Source organism: Chelmon rostratus, chromosome 14, assembly GCF_017976325.1.
Source record: "Chelmon rostratus isolate fCheRos1 chromosome 14, fCheRos1.pri, whole genome shotgun sequence".
Classification (NCBI taxonomy): Eukaryota; Metazoa; Chordata; class Actinopteri; order Chaetodontiformes; family Chaetodontidae; genus Chelmon; species Chelmon rostratus.
In genome coordinates, this window is record NC_055671.1 from 4,046,015 (window position 1) to 4,066,961 (window position 20,947).

General features: G+C 39.9%; 1 protein-coding gene across 4 annotated transcripts in view; it reads right to left on the reverse strand.

The window, feature by feature from the left end:
* Positions 1-20,762, reverse strand: part of ncor1 (nuclear receptor corepressor 1) — a 55,547-nt gene extending 34,785 nt beyond the window's left edge. For all 4 annotated transcript variants that reach the window (XM_041951787.1, XM_041951786.1, XM_041951785.1 and 1 more), the window contains exons 1-14: positions 20,642-20,762; positions 15,935-16,124; positions 14,177-14,271; positions 13,601-13,808; positions 12,999-13,181; positions 11,434-11,547; positions 9,820-9,876; positions 9,617-9,669; positions 8,506-8,572; positions 6,296-6,468; positions 4,779-4,869; positions 4,352-4,530; positions 4,185-4,239; positions 3,583-3,684 (exon numbers count right to left, since the gene is read on the reverse strand). In XM_041951787.1, the coding sequence (XP_041807721.1) occupies positions 3,583-3,684; positions 4,185-4,239; positions 4,352-4,530; positions 4,779-4,869; positions 6,296-6,468; positions 8,506-8,572; positions 9,617-9,669; positions 9,820-9,876; positions 11,434-11,547; positions 12,999-13,181; positions 13,601-13,808; positions 14,177-14,271; positions 15,935-16,045 (1,488 nt within the window). In that variant the 5' untranslated portion in view covers positions 16,046-16,124; positions 20,642-20,762. The remainder of the gene's footprint in view (positions 1-3,582; positions 3,685-4,184; positions 4,240-4,351; positions 4,531-4,778; positions 4,870-6,295; positions 6,469-8,505; positions 8,573-9,616; positions 9,670-9,819; positions 9,877-11,433; positions 11,548-12,998; positions 13,182-13,600; positions 13,809-14,176; positions 14,272-15,934; positions 16,125-20,641) is intronic.
* Between the last annotated feature and the right edge of the window lie 185 nt (positions 20,763-20,947).

Genomic DNA, 20,947 nt, shown 5'->3' on the forward strand with positions numbered 1-20,947 from the left:
CTGACCTGGTTTGAATATTTTGAGAGTTTTAATTTCTCCCCTCTTTTGCTGATTCACAAGTGCTGTTTGATTTAGGAAATGACAGAGCCACAAGTCAATCTTGCCTTTCCTACCACAGAGCTTACTTGAATCCGTTTACTCTCCAAGATTTACTTTGCCTACCAGAACAGGAACATTATCTCAGTAACACTTTCGTAGATGACACATCTTTGCAACTGTAAATGACCAGCTTTTTGCTTCATGTCATTTATTTCAACCAGTACAAGTGGCACAGACAACTGCACATTACACACACTTTTCTTTCCAAATGCTGATATTTTGTTTATCTTCCATTCTGGCATTATTCCACAAAAACATGTTCTGTCTTCTGTCAGTGTTTTGCTCTTCTGACGAATGTGTTGTGTTAGAAAGCTGAGCAATAAAACATGGACTGAAGCTCAGTTGTTTTTGTATATCAGATGACATCAAATTTAGGGGATATCTACTGTAAAATTGGATTTTTGCAGCATTGGAATAATTCGGGCCCTGGCCTCAATTCACCGTACACACTTTTTGTTTCACATTTGTCTGTGGGTGTCCTGACATGGCTCATGAACAGAGGCACATTTATTTATTGGTTTATTGGTCTGGATATATGATGTATATTTTAGAGATCAGCAATTTGTCTAATTTATAAAGATATCCAATTGTAAAAATGGACAATTCTGATAAGTAATAATAGCCACATCTCTAAATTAAGATTAAACGAGCGTGCTGGTGAACCAGTGCTCAAAGACAACTACCACATTAACACAACAATATTGCTATGTGAACTGCCAAACAAACTGGATTAAGAAAATACTTTTTTCCCCATAGTGAAGCACTGAAAACTCACTGAACCAAATGTGAAAGTTACAGCATGAACTTTGTAGAACATAATCAGTGGCTGCATCACTCAGTTCTAATGTAGATAAATATTACACAATAATAAAACAAGTGTTCAATATCAGTTCATTCAATTTCAAATACAGAGGATCACAAAATGGCTCACTGGATTGTAGCTCATCCTAAATGGAACTGCAGATGAACAGTCTAGTATAAACACTAGCAACAGCATAGCAAGAGAATGGCATAAAGAAGCAAATGATTTGTTGAAAATGTTCCTTTACTATGGAAAACTTATTGTACAGTTGAAACTTTTGCTTTTTATTGGTGGAGCTGCAAGCTGACAGAAATATATGGATGTTTCTGTCAGAGTAGTGCAATATGAGGAAGAAGACACTCAGACACAACAACGTTGTCAAGGCACAAGTTCTACTTTTGAGACCAATGGAGTCACAGTGGAGGTGTGGCCTGGGCAGGCTTCCAAAAAAGTGCCTGCTGTGAGAACCACTAAAAATATTTCAACATTTTAAGTTGGCAAAATTCCTTATCCCATAGCATAAATACGCATGTATCTGCATTCCACACAGCCTTGGCTTGACGGATAAATTAAAACCATGTCTGCACATGCCCTAGAAATCTACCCTAAAAAAGCTGAGTCTGAGTGCTTACGAGCCTCAAGTAAATATCTAGGCTAAGAAGCGAACTGCCAAAGCAACAGAGCAATACAAAATACGACACAGGAAAAAAACAAGAAGATACAAGACAAGGAAGAATCAACCCAAAAGCAGAACCTGTGGTTTCAAAGCTAGTGACGTACCTGCAAGCTCATTTGCTGGTCATAAAATCTCTTTGCTCTGTTGTGAGCCACAGCTTAATGGTGTTGCAAATGTGAGTTTAGCCTCCAGTACTTCCATAGCGGTGGAAACGGTAGCTGTAGAGGGGCAGGACAGCACCATAGCAGAGCTCCTTAGAAGGGCTGCCGGGCCACGGCACCGCCGCACATATTCCAGGAAAGCGTGTCATCAGGCCGCTTAAGCCGCCCAAAGAATTGTCCATCTCACATGCACGCACTAATCTATGCAGGGTCACTCAAGGTAATCCCTGCCGAGCACTCCTCTTTGATTGGCACTCACAGCAGCACAGTGAGTTTTTGGGCCTGTCAGATGGCTGGACTGTACCAACTCGGCTGTTTCAGACAGGGGTGAATTTCTCTCTCTCTCACACACACACACTCTCTCAGAGGAACAGAAGAAAGAGGAAATGGAAAATGAAAAAAGAAAACAACAGCACACACTCAGCAGTTAAGCTGCCAGCGCTGACTCCGTCTCGCTGAGGGTTTTTTCACTGTTTCACTCATTCGCCCTACATTCCACTGCTCTTGCTTTTGCTCACTCTGTCCTCTTCCTTCCCTCTCAAATGACTCACTCTACTCACTGGAACTGCAGTTAAGTCACACCAGTATCTTGGAAATCCACTACATCCTGATGTGCATTACTGGCACCACACTCTCAACAACCGCGGTTTGGAAAAACCTCCAAACTTTTTTACATTAAAGTGACAACCCATGGAAAACCTACATTTTTATGTGTTCCAACACCACTATTTATTGTAGGAACACAGAGGAAGCATGTCCTAAATCAGCTACTATAAACCCACAAGCTGTTCAATTGAATGTTTCTCTCTCTGTGTGATGGACAAGTCCTCTCTCAACTCCTGATGTATCCATACTACAATATTAAAAGGCTAAGTGGTGATGAAACACCTATAAAAGGAATTGTACCAGTCGCTTAGGAAAGCAAGAAGAAGCATCTTTCCAGATGTAATCATGAACTATCGTGCTCTTCAACTCCTCATATGTAAGGAATCAGCCTACAGTCAACCCACTGCGTTACACAGCAGATGTACTCGACAGACACAGAATGTCCTGTACAAGGACTGTGGCATCAATGACGTAGGAAAACGCCCAGTAAGGAGACAACATCCATCAGGATGAGTGAAATTAATATTTAATGCCACCCACGCAGTTTATGAGATGGTGCATCTTTTTGTACTGGATTTAGGGGCGAATCAACAACTACTCTATAAAGTCCTGAACGACAAAGTGTGTACAACAACATATCTCCATATTTACCCAATTATAGCTTTCATTTTGGCATCAAGTTCACATTCCAGCTTTGACAGTGATTGCACACTGAGAGTTCACAGAGGCACCTCCAGCTCGTCTCTGTGCTTGATACTGTGACAAGTAAACCTTTGTGGCCACATGGAGCAGAGGTAGCAATAGGATCAAACAGACAGTTGGGTCTCAAAATGAATCCAGCTTCCTCTACATTATTGTAAAATAGGGATTTATTTGACTTCTCTGTATTATGGGGGCTTTTGATTTTTGTGCAACTGTTCAGTGACAGCACACAGTAAATCATAATAATGTGAGTGTAAAGAATGAAATAATGAAACAGGGCTATATCTAATGATTATTGTCAACACTGATTAATCTGCTGACTATTTTCTGAAATAATTTCTTTAAATAATTGTTTTGTCTATGAAGCGTCAAAAAAGTAAAGGTGATTTGCTAAATCTCAAAGCAAGGCAGCAAATCTCCATAACTGAGAAGTAAAATCAATGCTGTTGACACTTGGAAGATAAAGAAGAAATGACCCGCATCAACCACAGAAGGGGCAAACTTTTAACATTTCATTAATAAAGCCTCTGGTTTACCTGGTTCCTTCCTCTCCGTCTTCCATAGTTTCGCCTCACCAGCGTCTTGTAATTATGGTTCTTCTTGGTCAAGTAGTAGTAAAGGACACAGTCAGCAACGCACTGAAACAAGACATGGCATATTATTATCAACACAGGACACTGAAAGTGGAGGCAATGTCTGCTTTTTCACATGGTCTGTAGGCATCAAATTCTAAATGAGGATATAATTTTGAACAAAGAATTTCTCAGTTTCAACATTTGGTATGTCGTCTTTGTGCTATTTTCAATTAAATATGCGGCTTCAGCATATTGCAAAATCATCACATTCTCTTTTTATTTACGTTTTACACAGCATCCCAACTATTTTGGAAACAGTGTTGTTCCCACTTCACTATCTAGTACACAATAGGCCAGAATAAGCTTTTCAAAAAGGTCTTATAATAAATCAAATAATCACTGCTGAAAGTTTTATTACAGCCTGTAGGACAACTAGTTTATAGTTTAGATTTTTCTATGAAAAAATTATCATATTTGTACAAGCTTTAAGCTCTTGAATCCCAATACAGTTCAGACTTCGGGAGAGTTCGTCTTTTACAGCAAAAATATATCCACAAGTTTACCTTTCTCTCCAGATAGGAGGCAATCAGGCCGAAGTTCTTGGGGTGTTGGACAAACCTGGAAAGAGATGCCAATCATTATTCATGTGCCAAAAACAAAAATATATCAGTGTAAGTCCAAGGTGGCAGTCAGCTCTATAGCCACGTCTGAGGAAGAGACTTCAACTCACTTCTCCTTAAAGATCTCCTTTTCGTGTTCGGTCCAAACATTCATGAACTGCCGGGCTTTGTACACCTTCATTGGGTCATCCATCAGGCCATTCATGTTGATAAACTTCACTCGCCTCTGCTCAGAGTCGTACATCATGGGAGGGATGACTGACAGCTGTCTCATCTGTTTCTCGTTGTTCTGTGGAACATGGACAGGGACAGCGGCCACAATCAGTGCAATTAAAAAACTCTATCTTGTTCTATGAACCATCTTTCTGCACATGGAGATCTGCTCCCTGCCTTTGTGACTTAGGTTACATGTATTCAGGATGGCACAGTAAGTGAAATGTCACAGAGATTTTTCCATCTAAGAAAACAAAAAACTTCTGTTTGTGGTTTCACATCTACACTTCAATATATTTAAAAGACACTCCAGATAGAACCAACCTCCTGCTCAGAAAGGCCATCTATAATTTCAGAAATCTCATGCTCGCTTCTTGCAATTGTTGCAGACAGGCCTGTTCCTCTTTGTCCAACCCTGTGGAAAGATGGACACAGTGGTACAAATGTTACAATTGTGCACACACAATTTTGAATATCACATTCAATTTGTATACTGTGCAAAGGCAAAATCAGTTAGGTTCAATTATTTTCAGAGGAAAACAAATTTCCATCTTTCATTACTTTGAGTTGTTTCTTTTCCAATAAAAACCAGTGTGAGTCAAGTTGTTCATTTAAGCAACAGGAAGAGTTTGCTCCTTTCAAAGCTCTGTTAACAAACTGAATCATTGCACCCATTATTAATGGTAAAACAGTCTCTCAGACCAGTTATTACATGCTTCCTCTTTCACGGTCTAGCAGTCTTCATAAACAGCGTTGACTCTTACTTGGAGATTTCAATGAAAACACCAAGCATAAGCGCCAGGAACAACCAGACGCTGGACCATGACCCTGACTGCTGTCTGGTCGCCTCCCTTCTCAGAGGCAACCAGACAGCATGTGTCTCCGCCCAAAGTAGGCCACCACACACCACCTAGCGTCCTCAATTTAAGTGATAGCTGAACAGACATCTTACAAATGGAAGAGACGATTTTAATGCCTGGGAGTTCTTGTCATCATTATCAGTGCAATAAAATGTTGCTGGAGTGAATATCATTTCACTCTAGTTCCTTCATCTTTGATCACCTCCTCACATACAGCAAATCCCTCCCGGCTTTAAAAAGAATGTATTTACTTCAGTCCTGTGCAATTTCAAATGATGTGACCAATCTAGTGCTAGCATAGGCACCCTCTTTGTCCAATGAGGCAGTCTCCTCCCAGGCAGAAAAATCTGATCTGTTACCAGTTTTTAACAAAAACTGATGGGCAAGAAAACGGTAATAGACAGGAACACAGTCATCTCCTTCCACCGACCAATTATGCTCGTCTGTATTACAGTCATAACAATTACTCTACTATTATTACTCTAATCTACTCTAAATTACTTGAGTAATGTGACTGTGACTGATAACTTTAACAACTGATTGATTTCCAAAAATGCACATAAATAAATAAATGTCACAGTTCCCAGGTCCTAAAATGTGAGCATTTGCCGTTTTTTCTCAGACTCTTATGATAATAAACTGATTATCTTTGGGCTTTGGAATGTGGTTAAATAAAACTGGGTGGTTTAAATATGCAGGCTCAGGCTCACTGAAGTAATGATCAGCATTTTTCACAATGTGAATCACTCCATTGAGAAAATAACCATCAGATTAATAGATAATGAAAATAATCCTTAGTTTCAGTCTTAGTCTATATGAAAACAAAGTCCACCCTTTCCAGTGTACAACAATAAGTACTCTGAAATAGAGGAAGCCACGATTTGTATCAGTGTGCTTTTGGACCAAGAACAGGCAAACATATATTGCAGCACAATAATGGTATAATGTCAAGATGTTGGCCAGTCACAGGTAATTAATTACCTCTGGAAGCGCTCCTGCTGCTCTCTCTGCTTGCGTATCTCAGGGAATTGCCTTTCATAGTACTCCCGTGTCCTGCTCTCCTTGGCTTTGCGTCTGGGGTTGTTCTCCATTCGCTCCACCTTCTTCTCCCACGCTTCCATCAGCTGGTCATAGCGCTGGCAGATCTTCTGCTCCTGTATACAAAGCATGGAAAATGCTACATCAGGAGTGGCTGACTGTAATAGGACTGTAAAAGGCTGATTTGAGAAAAAACTCTCAGAAACAGTGTCCTGATAAAGTACAACTAATCCCAAATGAGCAATATTCAGATGCACCAAGTACAATGGTGAAGAAATTCTCCAATGAAGCAATGGATCAAGCTCAGTTTGCAGGAGGTATGGTACATGTAATACATTGGGAGGTCATGGAGCGGAATAAGAATGCATATGCAAATAATGCAAACACGATTATTAAAACCTAACCATCAGACTACCTAACTGCCATGACTGTGATGTCTCTAATTTCTAGTCTGTGGGTCCGAATCAGTGCATGTTTCATTTTTGCAGTGTGTGAAACAAAAAAATGACAACATGAAAACAAATGTAAACACAATTTCAGACAGGCTGCAGAAACTTGAAGTGAGAGCAGAGTTCAGAGAGTGCATGCTGCATAGGAACTGGCTGTGTTGTGGGTTTATGACCATCTTTCACATTGCCTAATTCAGTGTCCTGACTCAGGACTGGTACAGTTTGTTCTAATGCAACTTCTCTATTTACAAATAGCTTTCAAAAGCTTATAATTGGTCTGGTACATTAGATTTCTACAAAAAAAAGGGCAAAAACAATGCTTTCTCCACTGTACCACTAACTAAAAATCAAACCAATTTCCAGAGGTGCAAGAGTTAAAATGTTTAGTGAAGCTATGGAGAGTATTTAGAGGACAATACAGCCTCATTTCCACTCAGAAGCGAGGGGCAAACAATTCACCTTCCTCTTGGCATGAGGCCATGTGCACTCTGCCATTGTTCAAACGGTCTGTCTGACCCTGACATGGAACAGCCAGTGAAAGGTGGGACTCACTAAGCCACTGCAATACAAAGAAGAACCAAGTGTTTCATTGGAAATGACTCTGAAAAATCTAAAAGACTGGTTACTGATAAGAAAGACAGACAGTCGTTTAGCCAGCGTATTGCTCAGATATGTTCTTTGATGTGACAATATTTATTATTATACTGCATATAAAGGCAGTCCTTGGCCCACACAATAACTTTCAACAAACAGGGGAAACCAAGGCATTTCCTCTGCTGTAAATACATCACTGCATTATTTTTACTAGCCATGGTAGCAGCACAGCTCGAGGGATGGCAGTGTCGGTCACTTGGTCCACCGCTTTGGTTGAGACTGAAATACAACTAAAACAACAACTACTGGATGGATTGGCATGAAATTTTGTAGACATTCATGGTCACAGAGATTAGCCTACTGGATGTGGTGATTTCCTGACTTTTCCTGTGGCGCCAGCATGAAATTGACATTTTGTGGTTTGAGTGAGCTATTGGATGGACTGTAAAGAACTTTGATTCAGATTCATGTTCTCGCCGGATGAATTGTAATAACTTCGGTGATCCTTTAACTTTTTGTTCAAAATTTCAATTTGTCTAATACTTTGGTTCCTGACAAAATGCCTGCAAAACTAATGACAATCACATCAGCCGTGGCTGTACTCATCACATTTCTATACTTCATGTATAAAGACCAAGAATTAGATGTGTTTCATTTTAGGAATCATATAAAATGTGCATTAAATATTCAGTGAGCTCCTCTATTTAACATTCTGTCCAACAGCACGGGCATTCAAACAACTACAGATATGTTTTCTAGAACTCTTCAAGTGTGTAAGACTGAGCAATGCATTGTCCAATGTCTGCCTTTTCCATTTTAAACGTGCAAAAATGCAAATGTTTTTGAACTGAATGTTTGTTGAAGTTCTGCAAAGCACCCAGAGTGTGAGAATTTTCTGTAGCTTTCAGTAACCAAGGAAGATAGCATGTATCAAAAGCTTTAATAATCAAAATAGCATTTCCCCCGGTCAGTTAAGGTCATGTGTATGTGAAAAGTCAGGTCTGATGTGACTGACCATGGGACTGGGTGGTGCCGCTAATGTGGTGTCCAGAGCACTGACACAAATACCTGGAACTTCCACCGTGCTTTCCTAACAGCAGGGACACTTACCCTTTGTTTACGAGCGTGATTCCTCCTCTTAAAAAACAAAATCAGCTTCTTCCTCATGACTTGGTTTCTAAAAAAGAACAACAAAATTCAATGCAGTGAAATGAAGATATTACAATGTTTATTAGCAAAATTATTGTGGTACTTACAAGAGAGCATAGAAAGTTGCATGACATAAAAAAATCACTACGAGAAACCTATTATTTCAGCAGAGAAGATGCAGTCAGCACAAAGAAGAAAGCTGAGTGTAAAACATAAATAAAAACAGAACGCAATCATTTGCAAACAAACTGTGTTTACCGACAATGCTTTTACGGAGTGTTCCTGAGCCCATGTTGTAATAACCTTTATACAATCATGTGTTTCACAATGTGGTGAACCTCGCTCCATCCTTGTTTGTGAATGACTGAGCCTTTCGAGGTTCAACTGTAGATGTCAAAAAGGATTGGCAAATTATGACATTCTGTTTCGTTTGTTTTACACAGCTTCCCAACTTTTTTGGAATCAGGGTTGTACAAGTGTATCTTTGTAAATGTGTAAATTCTTAAACAGCTTGATTTCTTTTACAACGCCCCCACCGAAAACCATCATGGACATGTCATTGTTTATTTTTACTGTGGCGGGTACAAAATACTGGGAACCCTTCTGTTTACACATGATGGTGGCTGTGGGGAGAGAATAGTGAGAGAGCTGACCCTGAGAGTGTGGGCTGTACAGCAGATTCGCACAGAGGTGGTCTGATAAAAGACTGAGCCAGCTGGGCTGCTCTCATGGTACATACTGATAAGAGTGTGATCCTAGACAGCCTGGCCTTCAACCTTCGACACAACCCGACTTTAAACACACCTAACGCAGACACAAGTATGGTCTTTCACTTCCTTTCTCAATCACTCTTCTTGGTGTCAGTAGGGCAACCCAATCTAGTGACTCAGCAATTAGATTAGACAGAATGATCAGGTGGACAAATCTCACTGAGGTCAGCATTACCTTCCCCAATTGAACTCTTTCCTCAGTTAAGATGGTTCCTATCCTGTTAGTGTTGTCTGCAGCGCTGTACTTTGCAAGGCCAGCAAATGCTCAAGAAATAATCTATTGAACAAATGCAGATACTCACGTCTTGATGTTGTCATGGTACACCTTTGTGTCTGATGGCTGATTGTACAGGGGCTAAGAAGAGAAAAAGCAGACCAGGAACAGGTAGTGGATTAATTATTAGCTATTAGGCAAGCAGTAATATCTAACTTCTTACTGAGCTAAGCGTTACTTCCTTCTCAAAGCTCACGCAAAGGTAAAAAATATTAACATTAAGTCACACACCAGCTCAACCTTAGGACCAAGACCTTCCAGTATTTTATGGGCCTCTTCAGCTTTTTTCTAGAAAAAAGAACAAGAGTTCACGTTATATTATAACTACAAGGTCAACAAGTAAAGAGAAACGGCAAGTTGAGAATATTGAGAAAACAAAACATTTTAACCTGGAAAAACTATTTATGGTTTGTACTCATGGAAATCTAATATTCATGAGACTTTTTAGCGGCTATTGCATGTAAGCTAAGAATGGACATGAAGCAGCAGTTTAAATTTAAAGTTACTGATCAAGGGTGTGATGTGTAACATATACAAGCACAAAAATTCAGACATTTGAAATGTGAGCTGCCATACCAGCCTGAAAGGAGCAATACATGATAAAAGGAAAGAATAATAATAAAAATGGGAGAGAGAATGTTCCCTCTGCAGCATAATTAACAGGGATGGCAACAACAGTTTTCCTGGATCAATGTAGACTGTCAGCTAATTCAAGATCACCAGAATGACACTGAATAACTCTTGACTTTCCCCTTTTCATAAGCCTACATTTACAGACTGAGACGAACAACCACAGCTGCCACAATGCTGTGCAGCCTTACAGCCTAAAGGGTTAATGGCTGACTGAGAAGGAGGGCGTGTCTCTGCACTCTCCTACCACAACATTGTCTGACAGACATGAACTACAGTGACCTCCATAAACACACACTCGCTCCCCTATTGTTCATCTGAATTACAGATAATGAGGCCTGCCTTGTCATTGACTTTTGGTTTATGCACTGTATTCTTAATTGATTTGAAAAAAGCTAAAAACACATAAGGAAATAGGACAAAACAACACTGCAGTAAAAACATTGCATTTCCAACACAACTGTGTACAAAATATGGAAAAAGAACAAAACATATTCCCCACTGCATGAATATTACTACTGAAAATTAATACTTGAGCAGAGCTGAGCTGTGAACAACCATGAATATTGAAGTCATATCTTGCACACCACTTGTTTTTAACTGAGGAATATCACGAATAAAGACGTTCCACTAACTGTGACAAAAACAGTACCATTTCCTATTTCTCCTCTACCATTAAACCCTCCCACTGGCTAGCCTGCAGACAACTTAACAGTAGCAGCAGCAACCGGAAATGTTCTGTTTGCATCAGCCAAAATCAGCATCAGACATAACAGCTAAGATATGGCTAAAAGCTATCAGTAGGCAGTAAAATAAGGATGACATTTGAAAGCTGGAACAGGCACATAGCAGTGAAACTAAACTCCAAACCACAAAGATTCCTTTAGAAGATACAAAAGCACTGAGAGCATGTGTTCATCCATCAGTTTAGTGTTAAATTGCTTGGTTTGAGATGGGATAACACTACTGGTTAGCAGTGGTTGCCATGGTTATCCCCTGCTGTGAGGACCCAGCGGAAATGCATGAGTTCTCAGCTTGGCAAGGCTATGTACAATTTTAGCAAGGTAACCCAGGGTGATGAAAGACAAAAGTAATGTCTTCCTACTTTGAGGATGCACAGAGATGACAGCTAAAATAATGGCTGAATGGCTGCTTAGAAGGCAAACAAAATGAGAGCTGAGGATATGAGATGATGATTTGCAGCATATGACTAACCCTGTTCTCATCGTAGATGATCTGGACTATGCTGCGGTGCTTGTGCTCCACTGGTGGAGGGGTCACTGGCTTTTCTGGCTCCACTGGCTTTGCTGCTTCCTCCTCCAGTTGTTGCTAAAAGTCAATACCAACACAAAACATTTTGATCAATAGCAGACAAGAAAAAAAAAAACACAAAATACATACAGGACAATGTGTGTGTGTGTGTGTGTGTGTGTGTGTGTGTGTGTGTGTGTGTGTGTGTGTGTGTGTGTGTGTGTGTGTGTGAGGGGGGGGGTCTCCATTTGTTTTCATATGAAAAAAAAAATGGTGGAAAACACAGAAGCATCTACACTGTTGTGATCTGATCGCAGCTTCTGATATCTGAGGCCCATGCAGGCATTATCAGATCATTCCCTACAAGCTTGTTCAAGTCCAACATTTCTTAACAGAACTGAAGGCTTCTGCCATTGATGCCAAAGCTAATGGTGACAGACAAGCAGAACTGGAGAGTGTCTGATAGGTTCATGTTTACAAGTTAAAGGTTATGTAAACTAACAGGTTACAGGGACGAGATTATAAATTCCTGAAATACCTCAAATAAACACATAAATCCCTGAAACTCTTGTGAAAACACAAACTGAAAAACTGTGAATGTTCTCTCCCAGTAAAGCTCAGCTTACATTCCTGTCTAATGAGACAGAATTCCAAAAAAGATAGCTGGAGAAAAGCCGCCACAAACTAGATTAAGAACAAGCTAATCAAGATGAGAAGATGAGCTGGTGAAAAAATAAGCCTGCAGCTCTAGTAATTTAGTTTTTGAGAGCTAGCTACTGGAACATAGCCATTCAGTAGATAATGAACCCCATCTTGTTGAGCCACAGAAGCATCTTATAATGCAGGTGAAACACCACTGATGTAGAGAAAGTGCCGCCTAGAGCTCTGTGCTGATTAAAACTCCTCAGTGAGAGTACGAGCTAGCCTGCAGGGCCTGTTAACATTAACACCAGAGAGAGTGAACACCAAGTTTCTCAAGGAGGTACAAGTACTGCTGGAAAACTATCAAAGCTAGATTTTGCCACTGCTGCAAATTAAGCTGAGTGAGATGAAAACAACTTGTTACATTTGTCACTTTAACCGGACAATTCAGTGCTGAGTGTCCGAGGTATTTTATTCTCTTAACAATATTTCTATTTAGATGGCAGCTGGGTTAAACTGTCACTGAATAAACTATTCAAATCACGGCAGATACTTGGACACATTCATGTCAGGGTAAGGAAAATCCTTTTCAGGTACAGCCACTGTCACACCTGTTCTTTCAAAATTATTACATGAAACATAAAACAACTACAATACTTACAACTTTACTACAGGAGTTTACAATTCGACATAATTTCATTAAAGCAATAAACAATTTGTTTGTGAGGTTTAACAACTGTTCTAAAATTACCACAACTTCAGTCTCACGTGGGCTTATGCTTAATTATAATAGCAAGTGAACTTGTTACTTCTGCCAAATTTTTTTTTACACCACATCCATTGTGTTTAATGCATGTTCAGAGAGGTGGTTTTACTCGATAACCAACCTGCTTTTTCTTCAGCTTGAAAATCTGCTGCTCCACTTTAGCTATCTCTCTGTCCACACGGTCCATGCTCTGGATCAGCTCCTCCTTGGACAGTTTGGAGGGCGACGTATCCTGCTCCTCCCCCATATGTAGCGTAGGTCCTCCTGGGGACTGAGACTCCACTTTGACAGTGAACTGAGACTCCTGGTAAAAACAAAACACTTCATTGAGCTTGTAAAAAAGTAGAACACAACATCTGTACAAAACCTAAATATTCCATCCAGTGCCCACAATGATTCTGGTTACTGGTTACTATTCTGCTGACACGGTGGTGTCAGAAAGGTCCTACCTCTTGGTGAGGACGGGGACTATTTCAAAATATTATCGACAAACACATACTGACAACACAAAATCTCAGAGAGAAGTTCAAAGTTCTCTCTCATTATGAGGAGAGGGCTATGAAAGTGCCAGAAAACCATGGCCTATTTCAACAGTGCATCACTACAGGACAGTGTCACCTTACTAAGTTTGTCTCTTAAAGGACAAGAAAGTAAGCCATCACACAACTGAACCAAATTAGACATTTTAGTTTGCAAAAGTAAGTGAAGAAGAACAGCGCCCACCTTTTTGACCTCCACAGTGGCTCTTAGACTGTCCTGCACCGTATGGGTTATGGGCATGACAATACCCCCAGCTGTGGGAGGGGTGCGGGCAATGTGGGCCTCAGCAACAGTCTCCATGCGAGGGCGTTTCGCCTCCAAGGCCTCATGTTCAGACTGGGCTGTGATGGAGTGAAACTGCTGTTCGTAACCATGGCGTCTCTCTGGAGGCCTGAAGAACAGAAGTAAACAAGAAATTCAGACGTGTCCGAAACTAGCATCCCTGAGGGAGAGCAAAAGGAATAACAACTCTACAATACAGACCGCACTTAGTAAAGCTACAGTAGGTAATGTATTCTAGTGGCATTTTCTGTCCTACTTGTAGAATTTCTCCTTAAATCTCTACAGTAATCAATAAATTAAAAGCTCTAAGAAAAAAAAAAAAAAACAAAAACTGAAAACTACAGTGGGCTGGCCAAAATTTCCCAATATTTACTGCCACCCCGCCCCACGGCTTGAAGCTGAAGGCGCGTATGAGGACGCAGTTATATCAGTTAGATATTTAGGCAGAATGCCGTATATGTGAAGCGATGCCTTTACCTTTCAGCTCCAGGGTGGAATTCAGACAGTAAAGATGGTCTTCTCCGACCCTGTGGATCTTGCATATGAGTCCTATAGTCTGGGACGGTGAAATCCTGAAGGCGAGAGGTACACACCACAAACAGCTTTATAATGAAAAGTAGGTGGCGGGGTAAGTATCCCCCTCTGTTAAAATAACAAGGTTCACATACTCACACATTTATCAGCAAGTACAGGGGGAGATGCCCCAGTAGCTCAGAATAAGAACAGTCTAAACTTAACAGACAGATAAAAGACAAAAAAAGTACTAGTACACTGTGGAACAGGGGTTGGCCCGGAAGTGGGACACGCTTTAGCCCCTCTTTCAAACAGCTCACAATGACATAACCAAATCAGTATCGCTGCTCCTGTCTTGAAAACTAAAATAGATTTTGGAGGTCAATAAAATTGATTAAAACTTTTCAATACTCCAAAGCTTTTATCAAAAAATCTACTGGGTAAAGAACACATAAATCTTATCAGCACAGTGTGACCTCCAAACAAACCTGAACTAGCAAATGCAGTTACAGGAAAACTCCAGTTTTTTCCCAGATTTAAGCAAACAATCAAAATGCCCAGAAAAGTACTGCTGACAGTTTTCTGTGAAAGTAAACTTCTACGAAGTATGTCATCCAAAATAGCTCAGAAACGTTATCCAATATTCACAATAGCCGAATGAAATTGACAGAAATTGCACAGAGCTGCATAATAATAACTGAATTGAATATCAGAAAATTTGTTCAGTATTGAGACCATGACTAACAGAATTATTAATTCACCTTGATTACGTTTTAATTTGACAACACAGTCAGTTACATTTCACCTGCAGGTCGTCTACTGCTGTTGCAGCTGCAGCTGGGTTTGGGCGATAGAAAGCCCTTGGGCTGAAGCCACATCAAACATTGCAGCGACACCACCTCCAACTCCTTTTCTGTGTAAAGCTGCAAGTCAGTCGCATCAGCCGATGCACATTAACTATTCAGATTAACTATTTTAATACAGGTTTAGGGTGCAGCCCAAAGTCTTTTGAGCAAATGTCTCTATTCTGTCGATATGGCCCCACAACATTTACAGAGATTTAATACAAATAAAGTAGTGTTAGCTCCTTGGCTTCAAATTTTCACTGCAACAAACCTTACCTCCAATTAATCATCAGTCTTGATCTGCGCGAACTTAATTTTGTCTGAACGTACCAAGCTCATAACTGAGCCAGAACCTAACTTCACCTTTCTTTTTTTATCTCAGACACAATTAAGGGAAGACAAGCAATGATCCGTCCTGTTTTCAATGCTAGCCTGCCTCTTGCTTATCACACATGGAACTGCTGAGTGGCTTCTCAGACAGTGTATGAAAGTGAAACTAAAAGGACTATAACAGCATGCAGTTCTGGTTGTAAATGAAACATATAAAGCAATGGGCTACTGTCAAAAATAAAACGTATGCCTCAAGTTTAATAACTTAAAAAGCCTCAAATTAAACCAGCCAAGATATGTGAGTCCAACGCAAGCCCAATTCTTTTATTAGAAAAATCAGGCTGTAGGAGAAGTGCTCCACTCATTAAGTTTTACTGGTCATTATTATTATTATTACTCATAGAAAAGTATTTAAATATTAACCTTCAATGCCTCAGAGGAAAGTCAGCGTCTGAAAGCCAACAGCATGGAGAGTTCTGGCACAATTATGACAAAGACAAACACAACCTGTGAGCTCAAATACAACAATGCAGAGGGAAGATCCTACCTGTTGGTGGCGCGTGCCGGTGAAGGTGTACTGGACAGAATGTGGTGGGTATCGGCTCTGCTCGCTGCTGAAGCTGCCCTGGCTGGGGGGGTAGCCCGAGCTACTGGACATCCTTGCTCAGTGCTAACAGGCTGCTGCTGCTTCACGAATCAGAGATTTTAGCTAGACCATTTTCAGAGACACAAACCACCTGCACAGAGAGAGACATAAAATAGATTTTTTTAACAGTCACTTTATAGACATTAAGATGAATATATCAAAGGCTCTTCAATATCTTTCTGCATGAGAAATAATTTAAGAGGCAGACAATCAGCCAACTAAGATGAATCCTAAGTTACACTGAAAATATTGGACTGTATTGTCAAAAAATATGCCATTTTGACAGACCTGCTGCTGCAGTGTATAAGTGGAGATGGGCTATCCTGTGCAGTCTACTGAGCCTATAGTGTAGACACTAGACACCACAGGGAGCGCCACAAATCTTGCTGATAGTTTATTGGTTAAAACACTGATCTTATATGACCATGAAAGCCAATGCAGTCCATCGCCTTTTATCATTTTTCTCAAATATTTCCACATTTCCAGCAGCTGTGGCCCAGGAGGTCAGTGGTTCGTCTTTGGCCCTGTTGCCTGCATGTCAAAGTGTCCTTGGCCACAATACTGAACCCCTAATTGTGCCATTGTGTGAATGTGCAAATGAATAGTTGCGACTCCTGATGAGCACGTGGCACCTTGAATGATCACCTCTGCAACCAGTGTATGAATGTGTGTGGGTGTGCATGGGTGAAGGCTTGTGTTATAAAGGGCTCTGAGTGGTGGATAACATTAGAAATGTGCGATATAAATGCAGTTTATTTACCATTTCCATGCAGGTGAGTATAGGCCTAAAGCACCTCCCTGCTGACATCACCTGTGTTGCCAGGGTAGGTAATAAAGTTACAATGAAATCCAAAACACACTACTCCATGGTCTCTTTTACCTTGCATGGGCATTAATATAAGTCAAGGTTTTTAAACAAGAAGTGCAAGGATGATCTTGGAACAACTGGTACATAAAAACAACTTTAGAATATGCAGCCACAGCTCTGGGAACACCAAAACAGCTTCATGTGGGTGGAAAGAACAGGGGCCTGTTCTACAAGAACAGTCGACTGACTAACCTGATTTGACTGTTGATCATTTGTTATATATATTATTATTGATATCTAGCCTGGATTTTTTAAAAAGATGTTTATGATGTATGTGTAGCTGCTGTCATGTTAAAAGTTACAATCTGGAAAAATATAGGCTTAGTCCAATATGGCTACATTATCTGAACCTTTTTATTAAATTTGCTCCATCTGTCAAACATTTAGATCATCTCCTTCCAAAGGTGGGTATTGTTGGAAAAAACTAGTTGACAACGAACATTTTGCAGACACATTGAATATAAGCATTAGTACTAGACCGGTTAATCATGCCATTATCTGGCATTTTGAAATAATCGGCACCCGCACTCATGAAGCCAATTAAACAAAAAATGTCTGTCAGTAATGTCAGAGCCAATGCATATTTTTTATTTTCAAATATTTAAATTTACTTAATTCAAATCCGTGAATAATACATTATTGTTGAATAAAAGCTCATTTAAATTAAGCAATTGTGTCTCATTTGTTTTGTTGAATTATATCAGATGCAGCCATCAGCCCCTGCTCTCCAAATATTGGCATCGGCCAGTGAAAAACCCTTATCGGTCCACCACTAAAACATATCCTCAAAAACTTTGCTAGCAAGGATTTTGCACGTACTCATTTTAGGTCAATAACAAACAATTTAGACATCATTATGCACTATGGAAAACATTTGCATGAATGCAATTCATGAAACAAGATGATGTTCAAAACATAAAATGTACTTCAGCTGTTAAGTCAATTATTAATGGAATCACCAGCTATTCATAGTTAAAAGATGTTCTTTAGTTACATAATAGACATAATTTATTTTCTATATGTGGTCTGAAAATACAATCCAATCCAATCGAACTGATACAATAAAAAAATAACAAATCCAAATGGCATCTGTAATTCAATGCTAAAATCAATAGGTGGTTTAAACCACTATGAGAGTCTAGTGGGCTATCTGAAAACTACCAATAATCCAATTTTATTCAAAAACATATTTTGCACATGAAACATGACAGCAAATTATTAGTCTGAATATCCATTTCTGACAATCAGTCTGTAGTTTATTAAAGTTACTGACAGGGTGTCATTTTACAGGTGGAATATTGTTTTCACTGGAAAAATTCCAGTCTTTAATTAACGTCTGCTACATAGCTGAGATAAAAAGGTGCCGTCTCTAACCTTACATGTCATGCCAACCAATCATATGAGCAGTGATGACATTTTTGACGTTCCACTCATGTTGCCATTACTTTAGAATGACACCCCATTGTTATCTAATCTGAATTTTATCCAAGATTAACAGAGCAATCCAACCAACATGAATGTTTAAATGCAAATGACCAAGTTTATTTTAGCTGTTTAATATGTTAGCCTCAATCAGTTAAGCAATGTATGAAAAACAGGTCCCATCACAGAGCCAGGAAGCATCAAAACACTTCATGACGAATGTCTGTTTTCTAAATAGAAAAACTCAGACACCTGATATATCAGTATTTTGCAACTGAACACACAGATTTCGTATTTGGTCTGATATATTTACAGGTATCAAAAATGTGCTACCAAACATACACACAGGAGAGGTTTCTGCATGTTGATGTTTTTGGGCTCTTTGTCATTCTTCAAAGGGATCCACTGCATGACTCTGTGTTCTGCGGGCTCTAACATTTTTTCTACGTCCGTAAGATTTATAGCTTGACCGCCATGCCAACACTTTGTGATGGTAACTTCAGGGTTGGAACAGCTACAACCACTGCCACCATAACCAAGGTGGGAAGCTGTTATTTCATTTTTTTCAATCCGCAGGCCGCAGAGTTTAGTGGGTCCCAGAATCCGTAATCCACTTTCACGTTTTAAGAAATGATACTAAAAATATCATCAGTGTCTTGATGAAACGACGCCACAGCCACTGCAGATGTTTGCTTTTTGTTCTGTTTTTTTTAACAATGACGTAAAGAGCTGTTATTATATTTACCATTCCTATTTAAAAGGACATGGCTTTGAATTATAACACTGTAACCCATAAAAGCAGTAATAAACGTCTTGTCCCACGCCTTCTACACAACACCAAAGGCCAGGTGGGTTCTGAATCTGGTTCTTAAATCTATATGAGGCTAAGCAGGATTTTCAGCAGCACCTTTGAGGCACACCTTAAGGAAAATCAAATCAGTTCAAGCAAAGTGTCAACAAGAAAACACTTCTGCTGCCTCAAAATGTTACAACCAGCAACTACCTTTTATGCTTTACTATACTATGTATCCAACTTTGATTTAGTTTGATCCTACAGTGTTCTGACACCTCAGCTGAATTGATACGTCAAAAAATAATTGGCCAGTCTACTTAAATTCAGAGCATTGCTGAATGGAATAAAATTCTGGCTTATAAATTAGGGACTCGATCTGTACCTGAGGTGACGAGCTGTTATTTACCAGTATGCCTGACAATCAATGAAACAGGAAACAAAAACTGTTGCACCGATGCTGCCAGGAGGGATTTTGTCTTTCAAGTGAGGTTTTGCTCCTTCGCAAACAACAGTTCTTGACAGTATAGCTCCAAGTATCACAAACACATTATTTGTTCCTCTGTGCTCACAATGAAGACAGAAGGGGGTAAAAAACATACCTCCTGTATTCAAGGCCGTGCCACGGCATCCTCCCCGTTTAGCACGACATCTTTCCATTATTCAAAGTAATTGAGAAAGCAGGATAACACTAACATGCTTACCATCAGAGCCAGTTGTTGCAGCCCTGGTCAGGGACCAGATTATCCATAACAACTAACTTCATAATAACTAACTAAATCCATGATAAATATTTTTCGTGGACCTTTTCAAAGTGCAGTCAAAGTTATATCTCTCTCACCTCTTTTCGCATGGAACATTGATGCAGATGAAAGAAACTGGCTACAGTAACGTTGCGTTCGCTCCTGGGTGTTCCCCTGCCTCTGTCGTTTCCATTTCAGCAGCCTTTAATTGTATTTTCCGGCGTGGTTTAAGGGATGCAGTTTCATGCAGGTCATAGAAATTACATTACTTTTGGTCAGTTTTCGTCGTTTCACGGTAAACTGCTTTGTAAAGTTCACTGTACATATCGCTTTCAATGGTCCCTCTGAAGATTTCTGTGCAAAACCTGTAGTTATGGTGAACTTCATAGCCTCATACACAGCCTGTAAAGAAGAAATGCTGTTGTTGTGTGTTGTTATTGTTGTCGTTTAACACCATACTGTCATATAAACGGAATTGGATTTGTAGCTTATCTTGGGGGATGGGTTTATTTCCACAACAGAGCTTTTCCGGAAATGCACCAAAAACATGCACAACTGTGATAACGTCACCTTGAAAGCATAAGCTAGTTTTACACTTCTGTGTGACAACACGACGTTTGAGATGATGTTGTTGTCGCTAGCTAGCTAACTTAGCCCGTATTTCACCTTTGAATTCTCAACCACGTCGCCATCTTGCAAGGCAGATTTTCAGCGTAGACCGGGGCGCTTAAATAGCGTGCTAATTAGACATGTTGTTCTACTGCATATGAGCGATTTGTACTCACCTCATATTTAGGAAATATACCGATGGGAGAGAAAGATATCCCTGAGCAGAATTGTGACTCAATTGTTGATTGTAAATCCGCGGGTTGCGAGCTGTGGACGACTAGGCAGACTGAAGGCTGCGCCGCATTTGTCGGTCGATGTCCTGACGGGACAAAATAAATTGTCCTTACACGGTTAAGTCCGCGGGGTACTGGCAGTCCTCAACTTATGTGTATGTACCAAAAATTATAATTTGTAGTTTTACAAAGTAAGAGGACTGTTATCTCTCTCATTTCATAAATACTTACATTTTAAAATTTGGATTT